The sequence below is a fragment of the Salvia hispanica genome, chromosome 4 (assembly GCF_023119035.1).
Source record: "Salvia hispanica cultivar TCC Black 2014 chromosome 4, UniMelb_Shisp_WGS_1.0, whole genome shotgun sequence".
NCBI lineage: Eukaryota > Viridiplantae > Streptophyta > Magnoliopsida > Lamiales > Lamiaceae > Salvia > Salvia hispanica.
In genome coordinates, this window is record NC_062968.1 from 45304887 (window position 1) to 45330926 (window position 26040).

Genomic DNA, 26040 nt, shown 5'->3' on the forward strand with positions numbered 1-26040 from the left:
AACACGAGAATTACCCGCAAGTGTACGGGGCTAGTGTAGCAATAAACAAGTACGAGTATCGTATCCACGGAGACAAATTGTGCAACTCAAGTACCACGAACCGATTTTGAATACTATCTAGAGAATTCGGAAAGGTTGGTTTTGATTTTGAAAAACAAATAACATAAACAAGCAAAAAGCATGCAACAAAAAGAAGTTTCAAATAAGAGAACACGGTAGAGCCTTGGATCCAACTACAACGAACACGATGCGAACAATTCAACAACTTCGATTAACCAATTAATGTCTCTAGGATTACTAGGAAAGCCGCTATTCTAGACTAAGCCCTCTCTCGAGTGCACTTAACCCGTTGATTAATCAATAATATTGAAGTCTCCTTCTAATACGTCACAATTAACTCCTTAAAATGAAAGGCTCAAGCCCTCACTCTAGAATTCATTTTCTCAAATGCAAATTATCTAGGTGTTGTTCATTCTTTTATCAATCCTAATTAGGTATCTCTCGATTACTCAAAACTAGGTCAGGAAACCCAATTTGTAGCTAAGCAATTGAATTGAAAAAGCACAAGAATGAAACAAAGAAATCACAAGAGCATAGGTAATCAAAAGTCCTTGAATTAATCAAAAGCGTTCATTGTAGTCTTCACCAAAACTCTACAGAAGATTTACTACTCATATGCAATGCAAATTCACAAGAGAAATCCATAGAAATTGAATTGAACATATGAAAACTAATAGAGATACTCCCACAGGTGAATTGAATGGGCAAATCGTCTTCGTCTTCAAACTTGTTGATGAATCGAACTCTTTGTCGCTTCAATCTGCTCTCAAATGTGGAAACTGCTTCTGGGGCGTGTGGAAAGTATGTTGGAGTCGAACCCTAGGTCCTATTTATACCCGGGGCGAAAAAAGAAGAAAATCAGCATTACGAGTAAATCACCCGGCCGGACGATTTTTAAGTAACAAAACGCCCGACAGGGCGTTCTTCTTAAACGACGGCATTGCACAAACGCCCGGCCTGAGGGGCCAAACGCCCGGCCTTGTGTATAAAAATGCCCGACTGGCTGCAGTAAATCGCCCGACCTCCGGTTTTGGTACCATTTTCGTCCGTTTCCACCTGTTGCGACTACAAAAACTCGACAAACTCATCAAAACAGTAAAGTAAGGGATCATAGATGAAAACTCAAATAATATGCTACAAAACACTCAACTATGCACTTCCAAACATCCAAAACACATTCTAAACTACGAGTTTATCAATACCCTAGCACAGTTATTACTTTGATAGGACGAGTCGCCTAGCTTATGCTCATGCGATGCAACCGTTGATTACAAGATTAGGGTTGTCAATCCTAACACGTAACTCCATAAAGCTCCTAAGACACTTGAAAGGTCCCCAATCTCAATTAACAGTGCCGTTGTAAAGGAAGCTAACTGTAGCGTCTACTAAGTGAATCTAACTCGCTAGAACTCTCTCACAGTTATGAAGCAAGTTATATTAATCATACAAGATTGTGTCACTCAATCATGCAGCATCACAATTACTTAGGGAAGAAACAAAGTAAAATCAAAACAGATATTAAATAGAAAAATGGAATTGTATAACCAAAGTTGTTACTAATACATCCCTAGAATCCTATGAGTTTAGTTACACATAATGGAATAAGCTAAACACATAGATTGAAGAGAAGACAATTTGAACATAAAACTAAAGCAAAGAAAACTCGTAGGTTGAATCCTTGTCGTTCTTGATGTTCTTGAAATCCTTCTCCAACTCCTTGCGCAATTGAAGTACTCTAGCTTTTGATCTCTGTGAATTATTTTGCAAAAAGAAGCTCTCTGGTTGATGAAGCTTGAGGTCCTATTTATAGGGAAAAGTCAATCCTCATTGTAGAAAGAAAAAATCTTCAAAATATGGTAAATAGTAGATCTAGGGCACTTCGGATTCGCCGCCTTTCTCCGGCGGGCCGCCGCACCTTGGCCGGTGGTCGCCGCGTTGGAGTCCAGAGTCTCTGTTCCTCCAGCGGCGGGCCGCCGCACAACTTCCGGCGGTCGCCAGGCGAGACTCTCTTCCAAGTGTAATTTTTTTCCGAGGCGGACCGCTGCATTGCTCTGACCGCCACGCGCCGGTGGTCGCCGTACAACTTCGCGGCGGTCGCCGTCTGACTTTAGATTTCCGACTTTGTGTTTTGACTCCCTTTTTCGGCTCAATTATGCACATTTCTCACAAAACACGTCAAAATACCAAAATAGATAAAATATACAAATAATGGACGTATAGAGTGACTTTGACATAAAAAACGGACCAAATAATGGCCTTAAAATAGTGCAAAATCCGAGCGTATCAACTGCATCGTTGATTCCTTGTTGATGTTGAATTTGTGTTGAAATGGCATTGAATCTTTGTTGATGTTGAATTTTGTTTTGAATCCTTGACACTTTGTTGATGTCGAATTTTGTGTTGAAATGGCGTTGAAGCTTTGTTGATGTTGAATTTCGTGTTGAATCGTTGATTCTTTTGTTATGCTGTTGTTTTTTTTGCGATGAAATTTTGTGTTGAAATCATGTTGATTCTATGCTGATTCTAAAAACGTGAATAGTGGAAGGAGAGAGAACGATGAAATCAGAATTACAAAATTATTCGATAATTAAATTATTCACCATATCATGAAAGTGTCTATTATACCTTCTATTGGCAGATTTATAGAAGTTATTGATATTTTCAAATGGAAACATTATAATCATTGATTAGTAATATTTAAAAGCTAGTATTAAAGTTTTGAATTTGTATTAGATATATGGTTTTCATTATATCACTACCCATGCAACCAAACGACAGCTATATGCGATAAGTATAGCACTCGCGAACTTAACATTAAATTGACAATTTTATGTATCACATACAATACCAAATATTCATTAAAAATACCAAATATTCATTAAATTATCGTGTAAATTAGATTGGTATGACTGTATTATGCCACCATTTGCCAAAAAAACTCAATTAATATTGGTTTACTCTTCACCGAAAAATTTATATTTTTGTCGAGCTAACTAAATTGCACGATTTAAAAAATCTATTGATTTTAGAATGAACTTTAAAAAAACTAGTACATGTTAACATTGACCTAAAATTTATTAAGAGCAGCCACAATGGTAGACTAGTCGGCACCTTAGTCGTCGGTGAGCGGCTAAGCGTTCGGCTAGTCCATTATTGCGTGCGGCTAACGGGAAGGACGAAAAAAGCCCTAGAGCTAGGGCATGGACGAAATCGGCTAGCCGGTTTAATTGTTTTATTTATTTATTTATTATTTCAATCATAAACCTTTTTTTTCAAATGTTTTATTTCATATTTGTCATTTTTATATTTATTGGACTAGGCTGTTGCTAGATATTATTAGGGATGTCAATCGGGCTAATCCGTTCGGGTTCGGGCCAGCCCACTCGGGTCACCGGGCTATTTGGGTGCGGGCCATTCAGGTTATGGATTTTTCGGGTCATAAATTTTCAACCCTAACCCTAACCCGTCGGGTTTTGGGCTAACCCATCGGGCTATTCGGGCCTAAAAGCTTTCGAAAATAATCTCTTGTATCAAAATTTTCTTCTATAAAATGATTTTAAAATTTAGATACTTTTTTCTTTTTAGTTTAGAATCATATAAAAATCTTCAAATTTTCATAGTTTTCTTCAATAATACTTGAAAAGAAGCCTTTCATCTTGATCAACTACAATATAAATTAAAGTTTGTGTTCGTGTCATTAGTATGGCATTGTTCGTAACTAATTCTTTATGAAAATTAAAAATCATATCTTACATGAATCATTATTAAAATGATAAATATATTAAGATTTTGATGGGTTAGTTCTTAATTTTGTCTTGATTGACTTTGGTGGTGGTAAGACACTAGTGGCAGATGATGGGACGGTGCAATAATGAGTTGAGATGGAACTTGAAAGCTGATATTGTGGGATCGAGTGGAAAAGTGTAGAATGAAGATTGAATAAGACTAATGATTGTGTAGAATGAAGATTGAAGATTCAAAAATATAAAAAACCCCTAAAGCTTAATATTTTATAATTAAAACTCACAACCCATCGGGCCGACCCGCAACTCGTTCGGGCCAACCCGTTTAACCCGCCAACCCATTCGGGGCAGCCCGTTTAGCCCGTTTTGTATTCGGGTAATAAAATTACAGCTCTAACCCGCTCATATTACCGGGTTGTTTGGGTCGGCCCACGGGTTTCGGGTTGAATTGACATCCCTATATATCTATACAATATATAAAATGGGAGTTTCAGGGGTAGTTAAGGAAATGCTCTTTTAAATTTGGGGGTATTTTGGAAAATGCACTTTTAAATAGATATTATTATTTAAATAAAATTGTTTTTTTTTACTGAATTGTAGTAATATTAATCGCCGTTTGTGTGGCCTCTCAATTGTGAGTGGAGTGAGTGGAGCTTTTACAAGGTGAGTGGGAGGTTTTACAGGGGAATACACTACAAAAGTGTTCTATGAATACCAATTCCCAAAAATTTTCTTTTATGTGTGTTATATTCATATTAAAGTAAAGGTCAAATGTGGTCTCTAACATATGACCGTTTTATCAATTTTGTCATTAACATTATCTTTTTGATTATCTGGTCCTCACTTAACAGAACCGTAAAAAAATAGACGATAACTCCAATTTGACTATATTAAATTACTAATGGTAATTAATTTTACCTAATTATAATTTTTTTCCTATTAGCAAAATTGGAAAAAAGATAGTATCAGTTGCAAAATGAAATGAATAATTTGTAATTTAATAGGAATTAAGAATTATAATTAGGTATAATTAATTACCATTAGTAATTTAATATAGTCAAATTGCAATCACCGTCTATTTTTTGACGGTTCTGTTAAGTGAGGACCGATTCGGGTCCGAGTTTATTTGTGAGGGACCAAATAATCAAAATGATAATGTTAAAAACCAAATTGATAAAACGGCCATATGTTATGGACCATATTTGACCTTTACTCTTCCTATTAAGTTTCGTATACTTGTTTGTTGTTTTATGTATTTTTATCCTATTCAATCTATATATTATTACGAATAATACAAAGAAGATGAACAACTATCATAACCTTTAACTTGCTACAAGGAGGAGACGAAAGAATAGATGCAAATTGGAGAAAATATAATGAATGGTACGTTAACATTTATTCAAAAAAAAATTTAACAAATTCATTAAAGGTGTGTGCTTTTAAATTTTTTTCCCGAAACTATAGCTACACTTTTCCAATACTTTACCTAATATATTATAATAGTATCATTATAAAAAAAAAAAAGTTAGAACTTAAGTTTTAGAGTTTTTCTATTTCACTTTTTCACTTTGTCACCAGTAGTTGATTATCATAATAATAAGTACTACCTTTTTATGTTAATATCTAATTGTTGTTTCATACATATTCATTTTTGTATTGTATAGCGTAGATATTAGATTATTATAAAGTAAATCTATACATATATAAAAGGCGAGTTTTGGCCTTTTTGAAATATTTATATGTTTTGTCCTTATTATGAAATATTTATAAGTTATAGACCAATTTGAACATTTTAAGTAACTCTCATTAATATTTATTAGATATTTTAATGAGCATTTAACTAATTCTTAAAGCACTACAATGACTCATTGGTGGTTACAAATATTTAAATAGAATAAGGAGCATTTAATAAATTTTGTAACCTATATTGTCTTGATTTTATAATTTATGATGTTTTTATTCCATGATCTCTCATGTACTAATTTTATACCTATAAAAGGCATAGAGTTGTGGATGAAATATACACTAACAAAACATTCTTCATTCTCTCTCAAGCTCTCAACATTTTATTGCACATTTTAGGAACATTGTTTTGCTTGATTTTGGAGTCCCATCAAGTTTATAGGAGCCTAGCAGGTTTGAGATGTTATATACGCTAGCAGGAAATCGTTTCATCTTTGGGGAAAATACGTCGACCCGAGAGCACTAACCGTGATGTAATTTTGTCTTGCGGAAAGAGGGTTTTTCTTGACTAATTTCCATTGTAATTTCCATTTCATTTATTATTATTTTTTTTCTTTGATTACAATACCGCGTGTATATGGTTCCAGAATTTTATCCCAATATTTTTTACAGTTCTTAGAGAGGGAAGAATTGTAGCATCCTTAACTCAAACATACATAGTATTTATCTTCATCTTTACACAATTTATTATCTTTAGTAGAGAAATATGAAGGATTGTTCTAAACATATATTTCAAAAATGTCAACACTTAGTATAGTCTCTTTATCATTGTCCAAATAATTATATGTCTTAATTCCATTTTAAATATGTTTAATTTAACGTCTTTAGATGTAAAATGAGTTGAGTATATGTTTATTGAATTTTTATTATATAGTAGTATATTTTTCCATTTTAAATCTTATATAATTATATTTATTCTTATTTTAATTAATTGATTAATAATTTAAAATCGTATGACAAAAAAATATTTCGTCGTGCATCGCACGTGGGTTAACACTAGGATGACAATGCACAGGTGGTACACTAGTTATGATACTGTGGCAGAAAGAATTAAAAATCAATTTCCATATCAGAATTGTCTTTCAATAAATGTGGAGGAGATATTGCGGTTGGATTAAAAAGAGAAATAAAAGGAAAAAGGAGCTATAAACCGCCACTATCCTATTTTTAGGGTTAACTGTACTTGTTTGGCGGGAAATACGAAGCGGCTCAAGAGCAAATTCAACTTAAGCGTCTCCTGCAAGCTTTGAGAGTTAATCTCAATTTTAAATCTCAAAACACGCCGTCCTCTGCTGCTTCCACACTCATCCATTGCTCGTAAGTTGCTCTCTCCCTGTCTCCTTTTTTCTTTTTTTTTTGCATTTGTTGTGTATATAATGAATGTGTTATTGTTTTTGTGAACGTCTCTGTAATGCGGTGGTTGAGAATTGTGGAGTTTATTCGTTGCGTTTTTTTGTTGTGTCGATTTTCTTCTGCACCGTGGTATGCGCAACTTATTTGCTTCGTCTTACTTGATTCGATAGGGCTGCGTCGAAATGACGGTGTTGAGGTCTAGGGATATTTCGTCTACTGCGAAATCGGAGCTTTCGCAGGCATCGGCTCCGAGAAATGTTGTTGCTGAACCTGTGACGCCGCCAAAACCATCTGAATTCGTGAATCCGTCATTGAAGGATGTGTGCACTCCGAAGGAAGATGTTTTGGGTCCGGAGATAGGGTTTGTCGATGGTGCCGGCTTGGTTATGGTTTCTGAAAGTGGAAATGTGCGAAGAGTCAGTGCTCGGTTGGCGAAAAAGGGAGGGGAGAGTGTTGGAGTTGGGAGTGGGAAGAGGAAGAAAGTCGAAGGGGCTTCTCTAGCTTGTGTTGATACAAGGAATCTGAAGAGACGTGGTTCTGATATGAAATTGGGGGCTGGGGGTTCCGATGGGAATACTGATGCAAATATAGTTTCGGAAGTTTCAAAGGATTCGGACGGTGGAGATTTCATGGAGTTGTTAGAAGATAGTGTGAAGATTGAGGATGGTTTGAGTGCTGCCAGGTTAGAATTTGGTTGCGATATTAATTATTCTGTGAGGGAAACTCGGGATATTGGCCAATGCAAGAAGAAATCAAGCATGGAGACGAAAGCTTTAGGGTCTGAATCATCTGGAAAGGATAATCTGGAGAATGGTTTCTTGAGCTTGAGGTCAGGGAAGAGAGTTCCACAGAGAGAAATAAATGCCATTCGCATTGGTGGTGATTCATTGCAAGGAATTCAGCGTAGTAAAAAAAGTGGTACAAATTGTAGTGATGATGTACCTGTGAAGAGTATATCAGAGGCTAAATCTGATATAACTACTAGAGGGAGACTGAGCAAAGAAGGAAAAGGGAAAATGAAATTGGACTCTGAGGCATCTCCCTCTAGTGGCATTGAGACAGTGAAACTTAGCATAGAGAATGTGAACGGAAGTAGTGGCTCAGGTGATGACCAATTAACACCCAATGAGGTACTGCCAGATGAAGTTCAGGTTAGAGGGACTAATTTGAGTGAAATTGATACAAGAAGTGCACATAGGGCACGTTTCAGAAATTTTGCCAGGAGAAATGCGTCTAGATTCGCTCATTTTTCTGCCCGAGATGAATTTGGTGACCGTGCTCATGATGCTTCTGGAACTGATGTCGCACCTCCTGAAACCAGTAATAGAATAGAAGATTGGCCTGGTCCTTTTTCTACTGCCATGAAAATTATTAAGGATCGTGAAACTAATAGGAATGGGGGGAAGCTTGGGGGTTCTACTGATGTGAGTGAAATGGCTAAACTGAAGTGGATCCCCAAGAACCATGAGTCTTGTAGACACCAGAAGCATGTTCCTTCGTTGCAAGACATATGCTTGTCAATTCTTTCCAGTAATGCTGATGCTATCACTTCTCTTGACTTTGTCCCAGATGCACTGAGGCACAAGATCTGTTGGTTTCTTTGTGATAAGCGAAGCATGGATGGTCATTTTCTTGAATTGCTTGTGCATGATACTCCAACAGAGATCCGCATGAGAGATTGTTCATGGTTATCTGAGGAGCAATTTGTCAAGATATTTGGGGGTTGCAACACCAGCAAGTTAACGGTGCGATTTTAATCTAATGAACATTTTGCATTTCCATGCCCATAAAACTGACATTACCTTGGACACAGTTTTTTCTCTTGAGTTGTATTATGCCTCTTCTTGTCATGCTGGTGAATTAATATGAAGAGGTAGCTGTCTGCTTCTGAATGATTTTATTTACTGTTTTTGCCACATTGACGTAATGCTTTTAAGATGTAACCTCCTGTTCACCTAATTATGATACCCCATGACAGGGCTGTATGTACTTAGTCAGCTTCGGCTACATGCACTTTGCATCTGAAGGACCTGATGTTATCTGTCTGTATCTAATAGGTGTTACAATTTGATCAAGGTGGAGCCTGTATGCCTGACTACGTCCTACAGTCTACCCTGGCTCGTTTACCAAATAGTCTTCCTGATTTGACAGCGATATCCTTGAAAGGTGCATATCGTCTCTCAGATGCTGGACTTAATATGCTTGCCTCAGCTGCTCCTTCTCTCAAATCTGTTGATATCGGTCAGTGCCCCCTGCTTACCTCTGAAGGAATCTGTTCTCTGGCCAGCTCACTGAGATTAGTTTTAAGGGAATTATACATTGATAATTCTCATGGGATAGATGCTATGCTCATTCTCCCAGCTCTGCAAATGCTAGAGAATCTGGAGGTTCTATCTGTAGCTGGAATTCTAACAGTTTCTGATGATTTTGTTAGTGAATTTGTCTCCACACACGGTTCCAGAATGAAGGAGCTTGTTTTAGCAGATTGCAAGTTGGTGTCTTCCAATAATATTGATGTATATATTTTCAGGCTTCTTTTAAGTGTTCAAAATTTTATTAATGGTGTGAACTTTTTACAGGGAGTTGACCGATTCTTCTTTGCAAGTCATTGGTGATAAATGTGCTAACTTACAAGCAATAGACCTCACAAACTTGGACAAATTGACGGATATTTCCATAGGTCATCTTGCAAATGGTTGCCAGGCAATTCAGATGCTAAAATTATGTCGCAACTCATTCAGGTATCAAATTATTCACTTTAGCTGCATTATGTTTGGCTATAGAGTACATTATTGTATCAGAGCTTGATCTCGGCCTATTCTAAAATCTGTGCCTTGGTTTTAAGTGCACCATTAAGTCACTTGGCTTGTTTATTGATATTACCTTACCAAATGTTGGAATTGGAAACTGATTGCTGAGATCTCCTATTCTATGTTTGGACAGTGATGAGGCTATTGCTGCATATCTTGATGTTAATGGGGCATTTCTCAAGTGCTTGTCACTTAATAATGTTATACAGGTAAGATTTGTTTGGTTAACTACACCCTAAAAATCATTCCGGTAACGAAATACAATCTCAAATATATGTTTATTTAGCTGTTATTATATCTGTTATACACCCTAAAAATCATTCCAGTAACGAAATGCAATCTCAAATAATGCATTCCGGTAACTACACCCTAAAAATCATTCTCAGTAGCTGTTATTATATCTGTTATACCAGAAGCATGGACAAGTTTATTTAGTTTTATTGCCTTGTATACAAATCCTATTGGAGAAGGAGAATGAGAAAGGTTAAAGAATACATTGACCAGAAGAAAGTAGTGCTTCATTTAGTTGGCTCCGCTGTCTGTATGATTTTGATTGGCATTCATACATGTTTTTTTGTAAACAGCTGTGTGGTTTATTTCAGGTTTCAAGGCTTACTGCTCTATCTCTTGCAAGAAATTGCAAAAACTTACGTAGTTTGGATCTATCCTGGTGTCGCAATTTAACCAATGAAGCACTGGGATTGATTGTTGATTCATGCTTATTGCTAGAAGTGTTGAAATTGTTTGGCTGCACACAGGTCTGGTTTCAAAATAAGAAGCATTAAGATTGATAGGGTACTTTAGTTATGCTATGCTGTTTACTCAGGATGTTGAGTTGCAACTGCTATATATCCATTGATTAGAAAATGGTGATTGTTTTTCAGGTTACAGATGTTTTTGTTGATGGGCACTCAAATCCACAAGTGAAACTTATTGGATTGAAGATGACTCCAGTATTTAAACATATTGAATTTCCGGATTTCCTTCTAGGTCCACTGCGATACCCATCTGCCTCTCTTTGAATTAATATGGTATCAGTGCTCTCTTGCCTTTTGTATCTTGTGCATAAATGGTGGCACAACTTCCATTTTGGAGCTGATTTGATTATATAATCCTGGATCATACCAATATTTTTGTATCAGGAGTGTTGTTAAACTGAATCTGAAAACCTCCAGTTTAGGTTTATAACAAGTTAGAATCAGATGTTGGTTTTGAACTCATGAATCTTGACCAAATCTAGAAACTACAAAATGAAACTTGGACCCCGAGGAAGATACATTTCCGTTAACATTTGTATGTAGCCTACTTGGTCAACAATGATTGCAGTTTAATGATCTGCTTGTTCAAGTAGCCTCGCCTTGATGATCTCATTGCTTGTTCCAGGATCCATCCATTATTGTCTGCATAAGCGTTTCATCTTGTCATTCTGGGCTTTTCCAGACATGTCCGCCTGCAATGGAAAATGATTGTTTCAGTTAATATGCAGCAGTCATTGGTAACATTTTGTGGGACAGCCTGAAACCTGCTGCTGATTATACGTACAGTCGAGGCCTTTATCGTTGTTTATTTGTACGTGGTAACTTGTGATTATCTTTCATTCCATAAAAGATTATCACAAGATAGTTTGAAATCCACGTAGGTTTACTTCCTTTACCAAATCAGATCGCATATTTGATTGTTATTTTTATTTCAAAGGATTTGCCAGTTCAATCTTGCTCATCTGTCATTTGATCTCTCACTTGCACCCCACAATTTCTTGTATAGTGAGAATTAAAGATATAGAGAGACCCAACATTAATTTATATGTAACATGACTTAGTTGCCGAAGGAAAATACAAAGATACTTAGTTCCTTTTTTTGGTACCATAAAGCAAAAACAAATATGGTACTGCTGCGAGTGGCTGTACAATCTAGTGAACTACGGATATCTTGATATTAACTGGCAATTAGTGCAACTAACCTAAAAACATAGTAAAAAAACCAAATTATGTGATTTTATAGATCCTCTGTTGACTAAATAATCCCCGACCACTTTCAACTTACTCCACCTCACTGCGATGTGAGACCGCAGGCACCACATGGGTTCTATTGTTCCACTCTTGATAATCCAAACATGTCATTTTGATCTTTTCATGATATTTTTTTAATGTAATATAATTATTTGTAAGAAAAATAATTATAATATTGCTATATTAATTTCAAATTTCTACCCAACAAATAAATAAACAAATACCGATTACTTATATACGCCCTCCGTTTCCTCATAGTTGAGTCATTTTTCTATTTTGGGAAGTTTCCTCGTAGTTGAGTAATTTCCATAAATAACAATAATAAACATTTTTCTCCCTCTTACTTTATTCTCTTTACTTTATGCACTTTCTACTCTATTCTCTCAACTTTTCTCTCTCTCTTTATTTTTTATCTATCTACTTAACACACTAAATATTCATTTCTTAAACGCTGTGTCAAAAAGTAGCTTCAACTATGAGGAAAGGAGAGTGTATAACATTACAATGAATATTAGAGCATCGACAGTGCCATTGTGCTCACGCGACAATGCAATGTGTTTAACACATGGCCAATAAAGATGTGATTTTGTGAGCCAATCGCAGGGTACAACATGATACTTCCTCCGTCCCATGAGAATATACACTATTTCTTTTTTAGTCCATCACACAAAAATATGCACTTTCTAAATTAAAATAAAAACTTTTCTCAAGTAGGATCCGTTCTCCACTAACTATACTTTAATTATTTTTTCTTTTTACTTATCTCTTACTTTATCAATTGTGCATTAAAACCTGTGTTTAACCAAAAGTGCATATTCTTATGTAGGCCTGTCAGAATGGATACTGGGTATTTGATACCTGATATCCAAACCTGAAAATGTCGGATATTTGGATATCCGAAACCTGATTTTTTGGGTATCAGATCGGGATTGGGTAGTGAGAATTTTGGATGATCGAGTATCGGGTCGGGTAACCCGATACCCAATCGGGTATATCCCGAATTATCCGATTTTTTTAAAAAAATTAATAAATTATGTTATTAGTATAATTAAATGTAAATAATTTTTTAATTACATGTGGATGGATGAAAGATGTTAATATGTCAAATTTCTTATTGTGGATGGATGAAATATGTAATTTAATTTAATTTTTTATTGTGGATGGATGAATGATGAAAAATGTAATTTAATTTCTTAATTACATGTGGATGGATGAAAGATATCAATATGTAATTTAATTTTTTAATGTAATTTAATTTCTTGTTATGGATGGATGAAAGATGTTTATATGTTACTATTATAATTTAGGAATTTTGTATTTCTCAAAGTTTGTAGTTATTTTTCTCTTAAATTCGAACTACTACAAGAATTTTGTATGTCTAAAAGTTTGTAGTTATTTTCTCTTCAATACTACTTCAACTTTGTATTGAATTCATTTGAATTAAATAATTATTAAATAAATTGTAAAACTTTGTAGTTAATTTTCAAAAAAATATAAAAAAAAATCAAAATTACAATCGGGACTGGATACCCGATTTTTCTTGACTGGATACCCGAATCGGGTATCTGGGTACCCGAAATCAAATTCGGGTCGGGTATCGCGTATTGGATTTTGGGAATTTCGGGACGGAGGGAGTACTATACTTGAATTTTTTTTAAGTTAAAAAATATTCCGTCCACAAAAAATAAACAAGTTTTACCATTTTAGGTCATCCACCAAAATTAGACTAAGTCTAAAAATGGAAAGTTTTAAACCAATAGTAACCCTACACATCATTCACCCCACAATCCATATTTACAACCCGTGCCGTTTATAACTTTGTCTATTTTTTATGGACGAAAGAAGTAATTTATTTCCATAAAGTCTCTCATTCGACAATTCACTCTTCCCACCTTCACATTCTTTTTCTTTTTTCTTCCATAGTTTTAATTCTTAATTTAGTTTTATTTTTGACAAAATCTATCACCATGTTGGGTGGAATTTCCTAACCAATTTGTTATGCAAGACCACTGTAACAAGGGCCGGAGATGCCCCGAAATGATTATGTACTCAATCCTTCTTGTGCTATATATATATACTATCACAATGAAATCAGCACACAGGCGTACTCATTGGGTTAAGTGTTGAAAAATACTACTACTACTACTACTACTATAATAATTGAAACAATACTTTAACATGCAAGGTCAGAACCATGAAAATTTGTAACAATTGTTCTCAAGCATTCATTTATCCGCATTAATATTTTGCTGAAATACATACTACTATTACTTTGTAGTTCTCTCAGATGTTGACCTGAGCTCAGCTCATCTTTATCTTCTCAAGAAAATAAAAATGATGTATACCAAAATAGTTTAATAGAAACAGTCCAATTCTGATAAGCCTAATCCCTATTCAAGAACAAAAACTCCAACTCCAAAGAGAGACATGTAAGGTTGTAATTCTCCAGCGTCTCTATCCATCACAAAATATCAATATATGTATTGAATTGAGGCATCCTAGACATTATTTTCTTAGGTATTTCACACACAAACCAAAAATATAAGAAGATAAATCCCCCAACAAATAATGCAGCAGAACCATCACAATTCACAGGCAGACAAACAAATATACTTTTCAGAATTGTAAACCATATATAATAACATGATAATTCTTTAGGCTATAATTCCACAAAGGGTTGCATTGTAACTAAACGATGACCTAATGTAAGTGGAGTAGAGTTAACCAAAAATATTGACCTCAAACTCAATTTCCAATTCCAACCCCACTCAATACCCAGCTGCCACGTGTCATGTAAGCAATCCTAATTGTGTGGCTGAATGGTAATGATAGGCCAATCTCAATTCTCAAGTTGTATTCTCTTCAAACTCCCCTTGCTATAATAACCCTCTCCTACCTCAACTGTTGTACTTGTACAGCCACTAAATCACCCTCTGCATCTAAAATGGCCGCCGCCGTGTCGACCATCGGAGCCGTCAACCGCGTCCCGGTTTACCTTCATCTCTTGATCATATAGACATAATTAGCCTTAACTATATTAATTCAGTGTATATAATGCAATGTGAAAATTTATGTTGCAGTTGAACTTCAATGGATCCAACGGAGGAGGCGCGGTGCCAACGTCCTCGTTCCTGGGGTCGAGCCTGAAGAAGGCGAGTGTCGTGAAATCTAGCGGCAGCGGGAAGGGGAGCTTCAAAGTGGTGGCGGAGGTGAAGCAGACGGATGGAGACAGGTGGAAGGGGCTGATCGAGGACGTGTCCGACGATCAGCAGGACATCACGAGGGGTAAGGGCATGGTGGACCCCCTTTTCCAAGCCCCGAGCGGGATGGGGACCCACGACCCCGTCCTCAGCTCGTACGAGTACCTGAGCCAGGGCCTCCGTGAGTACAACCTGGACAACAAGCTGGACGGGTTATACATCGCCCCAGCATTCATGGACAAATTGGTCGTCCATTTGTCTAAGAACTTCATGACACTCCCCAACATTAAGGTATGCTGGTTGACTTAGAGTTGACTTATTATCTGTCCACCCCTTAAAAGGCCTTATAATAATAAAAAAAAATGTATGCGCATGCAGATTCCGTTGATTTTGGGTGTATGGGGAGGGAAGGGGCAGGGGAAATCCTTCCAGTGCGAGCTGGTGTTCCGGAAGATGGGGATCAACCCGATCATGATGAGCGCGGGAGAGTTGGAGAGTGGGAACGCAGGAGAGCCCGCGAAGCTGATCAGGCAGAGGTACAGGGAGGCGGCGGACATCATAAAGAAGGGGAAGATGTGCTGTCTCTTCATCAATGATCTGGACGCGGGAGCAGGGCGGATGGGTGGCACCACCCAGTACACCGTCAACAACCAGATGGTGAATGCCACGCTCATGAACATCGCGGATAACCCGACCAACGTGCAGCTCCCGGGGATGTACAACAAGCAGGAGAACGCCCGTGTCCCCATCATTGTCACCGGAAACGACTTCTCCACCCTGTACGCGCCCCTCATCCGTGACGGGCGTATGGAGAAGTTCTACTGGGCGCCCACCCGCGATGACCGTATTGGGGTGTGCAAGGGTATCTTCCGTACCGATGGAGTCTCCGATGAGGCCATCACCAAGCTCGTGGACACGTTCCCCGGGCAGTCCATCGATTTCTTCGGGGCTCTGAGGGCGCGGGTGTATGATGACCTTGTGCGCGAGTGGGTGACCGGGGTGGGAGTCGAGAACATCGGGCTGAAGCTGGTGAACTCGAGGGACGGGCCCCCGGTGTTCGAGCAGCCGAAGATGACGCTGGAGAAGCTGCTACAGTATGGAAACATGCTGGTGGCAGAGCAGGACAATGTGAAGAGAGTGCAGTTGGCTGACAAATATTTGAAGGATGCTGCTCTTGGAGATGCCAACAAGGATGCTATCGACAGGGGTGCTTTCTAGAGAATTAATACACCATCCATCACTCTTTAATTATACAAATTCCCTATCTTCCAACTTTGCATTTTCTGTTATTCTACTTTTTGTAAATCTAATAGTAATATATACTTTGCTTCTTGCCTCTACATCTCTTAACGCTCAAACGGTGTCAATTAATGAGGGACGGAAGGAGTAGTTATACACACCTTGTAATGTCTCATGGTGCTATTGGCTCTTGTTGTTCTCATGTTTACACGTTGATCGGTTGAGAATCCGACCAAAAAGAGAAATGAACCAACAATGTTAGAAAATCAATTTTACAATGAGATATCATCCTTCATTTTTAGGCACAAGTGAGCCTCAACCTTCACCATTGCAAATGTCAACCAATCAGTGTGTTAAGGAACTATAGACTTCTGCATCGTAGACCACAAATTGGGACTGTTGGTTTAATTCTTATTTCAGGTGGATTCTCATACACTCAGCTATGTTGTTGAAATGACCAACGGTCCTCATGGCAAGTTCAACAGAAAAGAGCAACTCAACAACCGGATGTCCGCATCTGTGGTATGCTCGAGACAATAATAACTCGCACAAATTGAGCAGAGTTTAGGACACAATTTGAGAAAAATTGGAGTAAACAGAGAGTATATCTTGTTAATACGGAGTTGAGAGACAAGATGAAGAAGAGTGTGTGTGATATGAGAAAAGGATGGAGATTGGAGAGTTGATTGTGTTAGTATTTGAGAATGTAGGTATTATAGATGAAATTTGAGTTAAAAATTTTGCTTGTGTAAACCATGCATTTTTGTTGGAAAATCGAAGAAAAAAACTTGTCCTGGGCTGTTTAATAAAATACCTCAACATATGATGAAGCTATCGAACCTTAATTTTACAACGGTAAGTATAATCTTTCACTGTTTCAATGTTGACAAAACAAGCTGGAAATAAATCCATGCAAGTCCAGTACACAACATTTATTATTTACTTGCAATCATCTCATGCATTTTAGTGGCGATGTACAAATACATTTAGCATAGGAAAAAAATTAAGCTTGAGCAGCCGGTTCGGCCTGGAAATTCCGGGGACGGGAAGTGATCAACCAAACAAGCCCGGCAAGTTGCATGACACAGTTCAGAACCAAAGTTCGTTGACTACGATTCCAGTTCCAGGCCTAAACCGCTTGACCCTGATTATTTTGAACACTACATCTGACCACTTATGAGCAAGAAGACGTATGCCAGCAAATTGATTTTTCGTTGCTCGTTGGATGAGATGAAAATGGGCGAAGAAAGTTAGGTCCAGGAAAACCTGCCGATTATGCCAGAATAAGAGCTTTGGCAGAGTTTTATGACCTACCGTCAGAAGATAGAGGAAGAATTATGTTATGCCAGAAAAGCTCGACTAGAGCGACATCCATCCACATGACATTTCAAGAAGGTGACTGATGAGATCTTCACACTTCCGTATCTCCATATATCGTTGTTGATGGGCATGTAAATGAGTTCCTAAACAGATATACAGAGATATGAAGCAAACAGTAAGAATGAATTGCTGTCGAGTTGTTCGAGCCCTGATTTAGTACTTTGAATTGATTCAGGGAAAATTCAGACTCTAACAGAACACCTTCACTTGTGCAAATTAAACATGGGGGCGTACTATGGATGCCTGTGAAGCCTGATTCGAAACAATATACTCCTCTTTCTCTTTCGAAATATCAACCTTCCCTTTTTAGTTAGTCACAACTAAGATATCCTCTTTCCGTATTTGGAATACAATTTCTCTCTTCTCTCTACTTGATTACAACTCCACCTGAATTCCCCCCTTCATTCAACAAAGTGGTCGTCTTGAATGGGAGAGAGGGAGTAGCAGTTAAGGTTGGTGATAGATGCTATGGAGGTACATAAATAGTGCATAATCAAGTGAAATCGTATTTTTTTTAGGTTAGATTCTTGTTAATTACTAGATTTTCTTGGTTCACTAGGCACGGAGCAATAAGAGATATAAGAGCACAGAGCTGTTACCAATAAGGAGAAAACGAGAACATCTTCCGCGCCATCTGTGATTCCAGGAGATGGATGTTGATCTGGAATCTACTTCAGACAGAGCTGGACAATGAGCTTCAACCCAGAATATACAGGAACAGACTTAAATATGCTGAATACATTAGACAAAGAATGGTGATAAAAAAAAGGGAAGAAAAATCAGCCTAAATAAATACCTGAAGCTGAAGAGCTGACCAGTTAACGTATTCTTCTTAGAGGCTCCTTCAATGAGCTAACCAGTAACTTGGGAAACCTACAAGTGTTGAGATCCTTGCAACATTTCACATAATATGCTCAATCCATGTAGCCCTGTAGGTGCCTAGAATGCTTACAATGATAAAACCAAATAGCAATAAAGCAATATATCAAGACAAGACAGAAGGGAAAGAATATCCGCATTGAGCTACAAGTCAACAGAAGAAGAATGATATGGCACTACTTCCATGTAAGGTAAAATTAAATCCAGACAACAATTTTCTATTAAAATTAGTATGGAATTGAAAGCTGAGTACAAAAACACATTTTGAACAAAGTTTCTAATCAAAACAAAGCATTGTGAATCCATACATATAGAAAAACGGGGCTCTCCTAAGTTATTACTACTACAACTCTGCATAAGGCAACATTTGTACAGTCACGATCACAACACATTCAGTTACCCCCTCGTCTTTACACCCTCAACTAGCACCAAAAACCTATATCATCGGAAGGTAACCTAGCAAGATTACCATCTAAGCCTCCTGACTCTAAGTACATTCTGATAACTAAGAATGTACAATTGCAGAAGTACAAACAACATTATTTATTTCAAACACTTCCGTCAGTCTGTACAAAGTTTCCTCATTCCACTTAAGCAGCATATGAAGACAGGGCGTTGATCCTCCTCTCTGCAAGAGATTCAGGATCTTTGTTAATCAATGATGATACATACATCACCAAGCATCATTAAATACTTTCTATACACACAGGGAGCGAAAATAGTAAAAAAGTGGGCTTGCAATCATAACAAATAGTGCATCTCACATAGACTGTATAAAACTGTTTAACCTAACAGGCAAATGAGGATATTATCAGATCGAATAAAATAAATGAGAAATAATGGTACCCAGAGCAAAAACAAATACCTCCGGTAGCCACAAGTTTCTCTACACGTGCAACAATATGCTTCCCGTACGTATATTTCTTAAGAGCATTTAAATGAACTTTAATTCGGTTAAGTAGGAGTTCAAGTTGCTGGTCGTCACACGTCTCCAGCACTTTCTGAACAACGTAGTTTGCAAACTGATCTTTCATCATTACCTGGCACAGAAATAGAAAGTCAAGAAAATTGAAAGTATCGTGTGTTTGTAAGATTGGTACAAAACCAAAACCATTTAAACTCGCATAACTGAGATACATTGAATAATAAAACTAAACATGTAGATTAGATACAACAAAGGGGTTAAATGTGAACTTTATAGCGATATTGAAGGAGAAAAATGAAATCAGAAAATTGTTAAAAATTCTGAATTTAACATATGAATCTACTAACTTGGAGAGGCTCATTTTCATCAGTGCTGCCAAGCATCTCATGTACCAGGGCCTGACGTTCTTCATGTGTTCCACAAGATAAGCATTTCTCTATTACATTGGAAGCAAACTTCTGCTGGCTCATCTCTACGATCTTCCCAGTTAATTGGTGAATAATAGCAGATCTCTCAGACGGCTTTCCATGTCCAAGTACATGCTATCATGACAGAGGCAGAGTTAGCGACTAATGGTAACACATACATGGAAAAGAACTACACCAACCTATATAAAAAAGTAAAGGAAAAATTTAACATATCGACCTATTACCGATTACAAATTATATTACCAAAACTATAGCTAGAGTGAGCAATGGACCCAAAGTGACAAAGCCAGGAGAAAATACTATGCCCCCGGCCTCTAGTAAAAAAAAGCATATTGACATACATACACGATGCTCAAGAATTTGTAACGAACCTGAATGACATAATTTCCATATTGATCCTGAGCTAACATACAAACAGAATTCATAATCTCTTCCATCACTACAGCCTGAGTTTTGGGACTATCACAATGCTCCATGACTCTCTGTTTCAGAAAACAAAGCTTTAGAATCATAGGTGGCCTTACTTTAACTTGCAGGAGATGGAAGAAAAATGACTAACCTGTATTACTCGACAACCATACGGATGAGTAGACAATGTAACAACTTGATCATAAAATGTAGTGACAATGAACTCAATGGAATTTTCAGGTACACACTCAATACATTTTTGTATGACATGATTCCCATTCTGATCGCGCACACAGTGCAATACATGCCCGTCAAGCTCTGCAACCATCTCTTTCTTCTGGTCAAGTTCAATGACCTCCAGTGCCTGAAGAATTCAGAAGAAAACAATTTGTAAACATTGACAGCTAAGCATGCTTTACAGCCTCATCTTTTATATGGTCAAGAATGTTCTGTACTTGATGGTAATAAATTTCCCCCTGTAATACCATCACTTTTGAAAATTAAACAGTGTCTGCATTAGCTTTGAAGGGAGGAACCACCTGGTATAGAAATTCACAGCATCTGGCTGTTCAGAAGTAGGGATTCTTTTACAATTGTTTATACAACCATTTTGTTATATATCTACTCAGGTAACTTAATTAATTAATTAAACAGAAAAGAGGGAAGAACAGGAAGACAGAAAAATACAATGGAAATAACATGAATGAACAGCAATGTAATTAAAAAAGGTAAATTCCTCCGAAGAGGCCTACGGCTAGCTAAACTACTGTCATGCGATAAATTATTGTCCTATTATAATTTCCCCAAACACACACACATAGCTCTTCTAATGAAGACCTATTTATAACAATTGCATGAAGACTCTTATTCTTTACAGCAATTTCACAGTAAATCTAAACCAAGAAGACTAATGACTAAATACTCTTTAAACCAATCAACAACAAATAAATAATAACTAAGGATTATAACAAAATATAACTAAGAAAATCAGCAGGAAATACAAGATTCCATCTCATTCATAACTTGTTTCCAAGTCTAAAAAAGCCAAGTAAACATCAAGAAATAGCAAAATGGTTATCGGGAAATGTGAATAAATCGACCATATGAACTCATTGCTATAGTTAGAGCTTAGTTCTAGAAACATGCATAAGTCTCAGAACAACAAGGTGAATTGTGCTTGCTTAGTAGTCTACTGGCATAACTGAAAGATTAGCCAACTGCTATTTGATTGGAAGATGTATATCTTGATTTAGAAGTGCCAAGACATATAGATTTAAGGTCACAGGTGCTGGAAAAATCTAGTTAGCTCCAAAAGAGAGTGAAATAAATCCAGACAACAACAGTTTCAGATGATTTAGTCATCAGACATTTAGTCAATGGGTTAAATACATAAGTCTCAGAACAACAAGGTGAATTGTGCTTGCTTAGTAGTCTACTGGCATAACTGAAAGATTAGCCAACTGCTATTTGATTGGAAGATGTATATCTTGATTTAGAAGCGCCAAGACATATAGATTTAAGGTCACAGGTGCTGGAAAAATCTATTTAGCTCCAAAAGAGAGTGAAATAAATCCAGACAACAACAGTTTCAGATGATTTAGTCATCAGACATTTAGTCAATGGGTTAAATTACCTTCTGTATGACGCGACAACCATACATTTGGAGACTAAGGGTCAGAACATGCCCAATTAGTTGCTCAGCCAGTTGCCTAATCTGCGAAGCACTTCCATGTTCCAAAAACTGAAACCATAGGAAGGAAAGAAGGCAAAATATGTGCTATTAAAATAGTTCTTACAACGAAAATAGTGAGATCTAAGAATGAGAGAAGTTGAAAGAAAAAAAAAACATAGTACATGGATCACTACCTTCTGAATTACATAGTTACCAAACACATCTGTCATCAGGGGAAGAGCTTGAGGCATAATTTCAAGGAAAATCATGTTCTTCTCTAGTGCGCTGGCAGTTTCAAGTTTCTGTTGAATAAAACGACTTCCAAACTGGTCCGCACTGTCCAGGAAATCTTTGTGATGAACTTGTAAATTACCAACTTCAACTGGTACAGTAACAAACATTTAAAACTAGATAAATAAGTGTACCTGAACTCAACAACATGACCTGCAATCTCTGCAAGGTCAAGACACCTGGTTTTGTTTCCCTTAAACTCATCCAACAATGAAGCTGCAAAGCTTTCCTCCAAATTACAGCCAGGTCCAGAAGGCCATGGTCCCCCAAAACTGTGAGCCATGCTTCTTAAAGTGGATGGGAAACACATAATCTGTTCCACGTTCCTGTCAGAGCCACCAGATGCAATGGGGCAGTTTGGAAACATTGGAGACCTAATATGATTTCCACGATGAGGAATGCCAAGACCAAATGCATAATTTCCATGGAAACCATTGTTCATAGTACTTGATTTCCCAAAACCCGATCCATACTGTGACCTCCTAAGCGAAGCTTCAAAGTAAGCATTTCGATTCCCAAGAAAATCTACTGGTGGATTTGCTAGAGATTCCACATGCATTCGTTGATTATCAAGAGCTACAGAAGAATACCCATTTGCTATTAGATAATCGAGATATGATGGATCTGTATGTGCCATTGGAAAAGCGTCCAATGTGCTTTGATTTCCAAGTCTAGCATAGTTCTCTTCAGCTGCTGCAACAAATAAATCTGATTCAAATGGTAAGCCGCCGCTTAAAGCTCTTGAGTCACCAACTTGATTGCCCATGACTAACGGTGACGCAGGGTATCCACCTAAACCAAAGTTTGATGAGGAGAAATTTAGACTAGCAGTGTTGAGATAGTGGGATGCTGAACTTCCTAGACAATTCAAAGTAGGCATAGATGTTTCTTTCAAGATGCCATTTGAATAAGGATATTGTTTGAAGGGAACATCATCCCTTTGTGAGTGGACATCAACTCTATCCTGCATCTGAGGTTTTTGATATTTCCTCACATCCCCCATGGTGCCTGATGATAGGCTCAAGCCTGACAAAGAAGTGATGATGTCTGCAGATGGCACCACCTCAGGTGAAATTTCATTATATAAGTCATGAATGTTTACATATCTCTGGTCCAGTGAGCTCATTCTATCACCGCTTAGAGCAGAAATGCGAGGACTAGGAGATCTGACGAGGTCAGGAGTAAGATTTCTTGGTGAAGAACCCATAGCAGAGGCATAACTTTGAGATGTGCTTTGCATACTTGTGCCAGAATGCAATGCATTCAATGATGCTGACTCGTGATGGAAAACCACATGTGTCTCAGAGGATTCAGATTCTCCATTAGATTGGCTGGCCACGAGAGAGGGACGTCTAGAAACAGTTGTTGGATATCCTACGCCATCCTGCACAGAGTTAAACGTCACAAGTTAACAGACAGTTGCAAGATCTACGGCAAATGAAGTTGTTGCAAGGAATTGTGTCAACAGCGACGAAATTACAATAACAAAAAGGAGGCGGTTCCAATTTTCAAAAATTACATACACCGAAAAGCAATCAGAAAAAAAAGAAATAAAATGTGAGGCCAAGATACCCCTAGACACAACTTACCACTGAACCTTATCAAGCCACAAAACCTAAATCCCACAATGCAGCTCTCGACTTGAAGTAAACAAGAACAATTAAGGATGCAAAAAAATAAAATTTGAATGCCCAAAATTTCAACACCGATGACAATGCTGCTTCAAAGAAACTAACCATATTTGCAATCCTCTTCTGCTTATTCCCCACACCCAAGCCTGGATATCCAATGATTCCATGAGCACCCCATTCCCCCTGCAGTACCTTCTCCTCTTCTAAACCACCAAACCCCGGCTGCATAGCAAAGAGGGACTCACCTCCACCACCATTCTGGTAATAATAAGACCTGTAAGCTGGATCATGTACGAGCTCCTCATTATAATCATCGTCCGATTCCGGTATCATCTCAGGATGCACTACGTATGCATAAAATTTACAGAAAATAACGACAAAAAAAAAAAGATTCTTCAATTAATTAACGCAAATTCCGCCAATCATATACCATCTCAGATAAACTTTAATTAAACTATTAAATCTCATAAATACACTTTTAGTTGCACATTTTCAGAATAACAAAGCATAGACTAATCCTGTTGTTTCCATCAACAGTCCTTGCTTGGAATTAATGTTAAATTATGCGGAGTGGTAAGGAAGAATCGGAGTGAGATTTATAGGGGTTTTTACAGAGAGAGGGGAGGATGGTGAGAAAAGGATGAAGCGATGGAGTGATAAGCATGAATCAAAAACAATACCAGCCGTTGGATTGAGCCAAGATCAAAAGTAAAAGTTACTTTCTCTCTCTCTCTTTCTGCGGTTGAACTAAATTTGCGCGGTAATTTGTTGCGGTAAATCTTCCGAGGGTTTCAAATCACTGATATTGATATAGGTAGGTAGGTTTACTGATTTACTATAAAAAGAAGATACACTCCTTTTCGAGAAAATATCTCAGCTTCGAACTTTCTAGTTCCACTTTTAGAAATTACACTTATTTATTGTGATATTAGGTGTACAATTTTTGTATGTAAGTGAAGTGCACAATATTAAAAATGTCAATTATTTCAACACTTTTATATGTATATTGCTATTATACTCTCTCCGTCTCCGAATATAAGTCACACTTTAATCACGGATTTTAAAAAAAGTTGGTTGAAAAAGTTAGTGGAATGTAAGACCATTATTTATATTGGTTTTATAATAAAATGTGAGTGAGTGAATTGAGTTAGTAGAATGTAAGACCTACTTATTATTTATAGTAAAAATAAAGTGTGACTCTTAATTGGGGACGAATTGAAATGGAAAAGTGTGACTCTTAATTGAGGACGAATTGAAATGGAAAAGTGTGACTCTTAATCGGGGATGGAGGAAGTAATATTATACGGATGATATGCAATGGCTACCATAGGGCATGACCTCTTTTAAATAATATTCCCCTCCTTTGAGATATAAAGTTTCATTTTTTATTTAAATAACAATATAATAATAAAAAATGTTAATATTTCTATTTCACTAATCTCACATTCTACTTAACACATTTTATCCATGTTCTATCATAAACTATCCACATAGGAATACAAAAATTTCTAAAATTCTAAAATAAGTTAACAAGTGAAAGAATTATAAGTGTTCAAATATGGATTACTATATCCACGTTTCGTGATTAAGATTGTCATCATTCATTTTAACATTGAACTTGCCTAACATTACTTATCATTTTTATGTAATAAGAGTATAAATTGAGTTTTGATAGTCATTTAACTTGTAGAATTAATGACATTATTTAACATTTTTATGGTGCATATTAAGTCAAATCAAATGACTATGAAAGATAAATGTGTGGTAATGTGAATTAAACTATAATACTAGTATTCATGAATGTTGCTTGTACAAGGTATATAGTATAATATTTATGACATAATCAAATTGTTTGGTACAGTATCACACTGTGATAATACTAATTAATCAATGTAGATTTAGATAATTAATTGAATTAAAATAACTATCAAATAATTAATAAGCCGAACTTGCCGAATTGGATACTCTATTATATAGTCTTTTATGTATCCACTTTTCATCCTCTACTGCTATTACATAAGGATGTATTAATGTCACGTGTCAGTTTCATAATTTGCTTTAAACAAAGTTAAACTAACCGTGTTAAGATATAATTAGGGAAAATCGTATCTACCCAATAATTTGGTACACTTATTATAACATGGTAGTATGATCTTCTAAATTAATCTCTCAATTTTGGAAGATCATTCGATTCGTTTTTCTACGTTAGTTCATCAAAATCAAATAGTCATTAATTGATCGGATTCTTGACTGTACTCACCAAAAAAAA

The 26040-nt window shown here is 36.8% G+C and overlaps 3 protein-coding genes across 9 annotated transcripts; 2 read left to right on the forward strand and 1 right to left on the reverse strand.

The window, feature by feature from the left end:
• Positions 1-6720: 6720 nt before the first annotated feature.
• Positions 6721-11419, forward strand: LOC125222892. 6 transcript variants are annotated; one of them, XM_048125763.1, is made up of 9 exons: positions 6721-6863; positions 7070-8372; positions 8469-8644; positions 8957-9390; positions 9479-9640; positions 9843-9918; positions 10294-10467; positions 10594-10699; positions 11093-11419. In XM_048125763.1, exons 2-9 carry the CDS (start codon positions 7082-7084, stop codon positions 11173-11175), a joined length of 2502 nt encoding a protein of 833 aa, XP_047981720.1. In that variant the 5' UTR covers positions 6721-6863; positions 7070-7081; the 3' UTR covers positions 11176-11419. The 6 variants fall into 6 exon arrangements, 5 of the variants coding, with proteins under 5 accessions (XP_047981720.1, XP_047981719.1, XP_047981717.1 ...); XM_048125762.1 differs by having other exon boundaries at positions 7070-8644; positions 10594-10740; XM_048125760.1 differs by having other exon boundaries at positions 7070-8644.
• Positions 11420-14555: 3136 nt separating this feature from the next.
• On the forward strand, positions 14556-16258 carry LOC125224528 (ribulose bisphosphate carboxylase/oxygenase activase 2, chloroplastic-like). The gene is made up of 3 exons (XM_048127941.1): positions 14556-14707; positions 14799-15209; positions 15297-16258. Exons 1-3 carry the CDS (start codon positions 14663-14665, stop codon positions 16134-16136), a joined length of 1296 nt encoding a protein of 431 aa, XP_047983898.1. The 5' UTR covers positions 14556-14662; the 3' UTR covers positions 16137-16258.
• Positions 16259-18678: 2420 nt separating this feature from the next.
• Positions 18679-24543, reverse strand: LOC125224527 (pumilio homolog 1-like). Of its 2 annotated transcripts, XM_048127940.1 has the most exons (10): positions 24452-24543; positions 23877-24052; positions 22275-23524; positions 22044-22185; positions 21811-21918; positions 20329-20541; positions 20141-20251; positions 19689-19883; positions 19282-19456; positions 18679-19044 (listed from the first exon to the last, which is right to left on the reverse strand). In XM_048127940.1, exons 2-10 carry the CDS (start codon positions 23997-23999, stop codon positions 19007-19009), a joined length of 2355 nt encoding a protein of 784 aa, XP_047983897.1. In that variant the 5' UTR covers positions 24000-24052; positions 24452-24543; the 3' UTR covers positions 18679-19006. The 2 variants fall into 2 exon arrangements, with proteins under 2 accessions (XP_047983897.1, XP_047983896.1); XM_048127939.1 differs by lacking the exon at positions 24452-24543 and having other exon boundaries at positions 23877-24389.
• Between the last annotated feature and the right edge of the window lie 1497 nt (positions 24544-26040).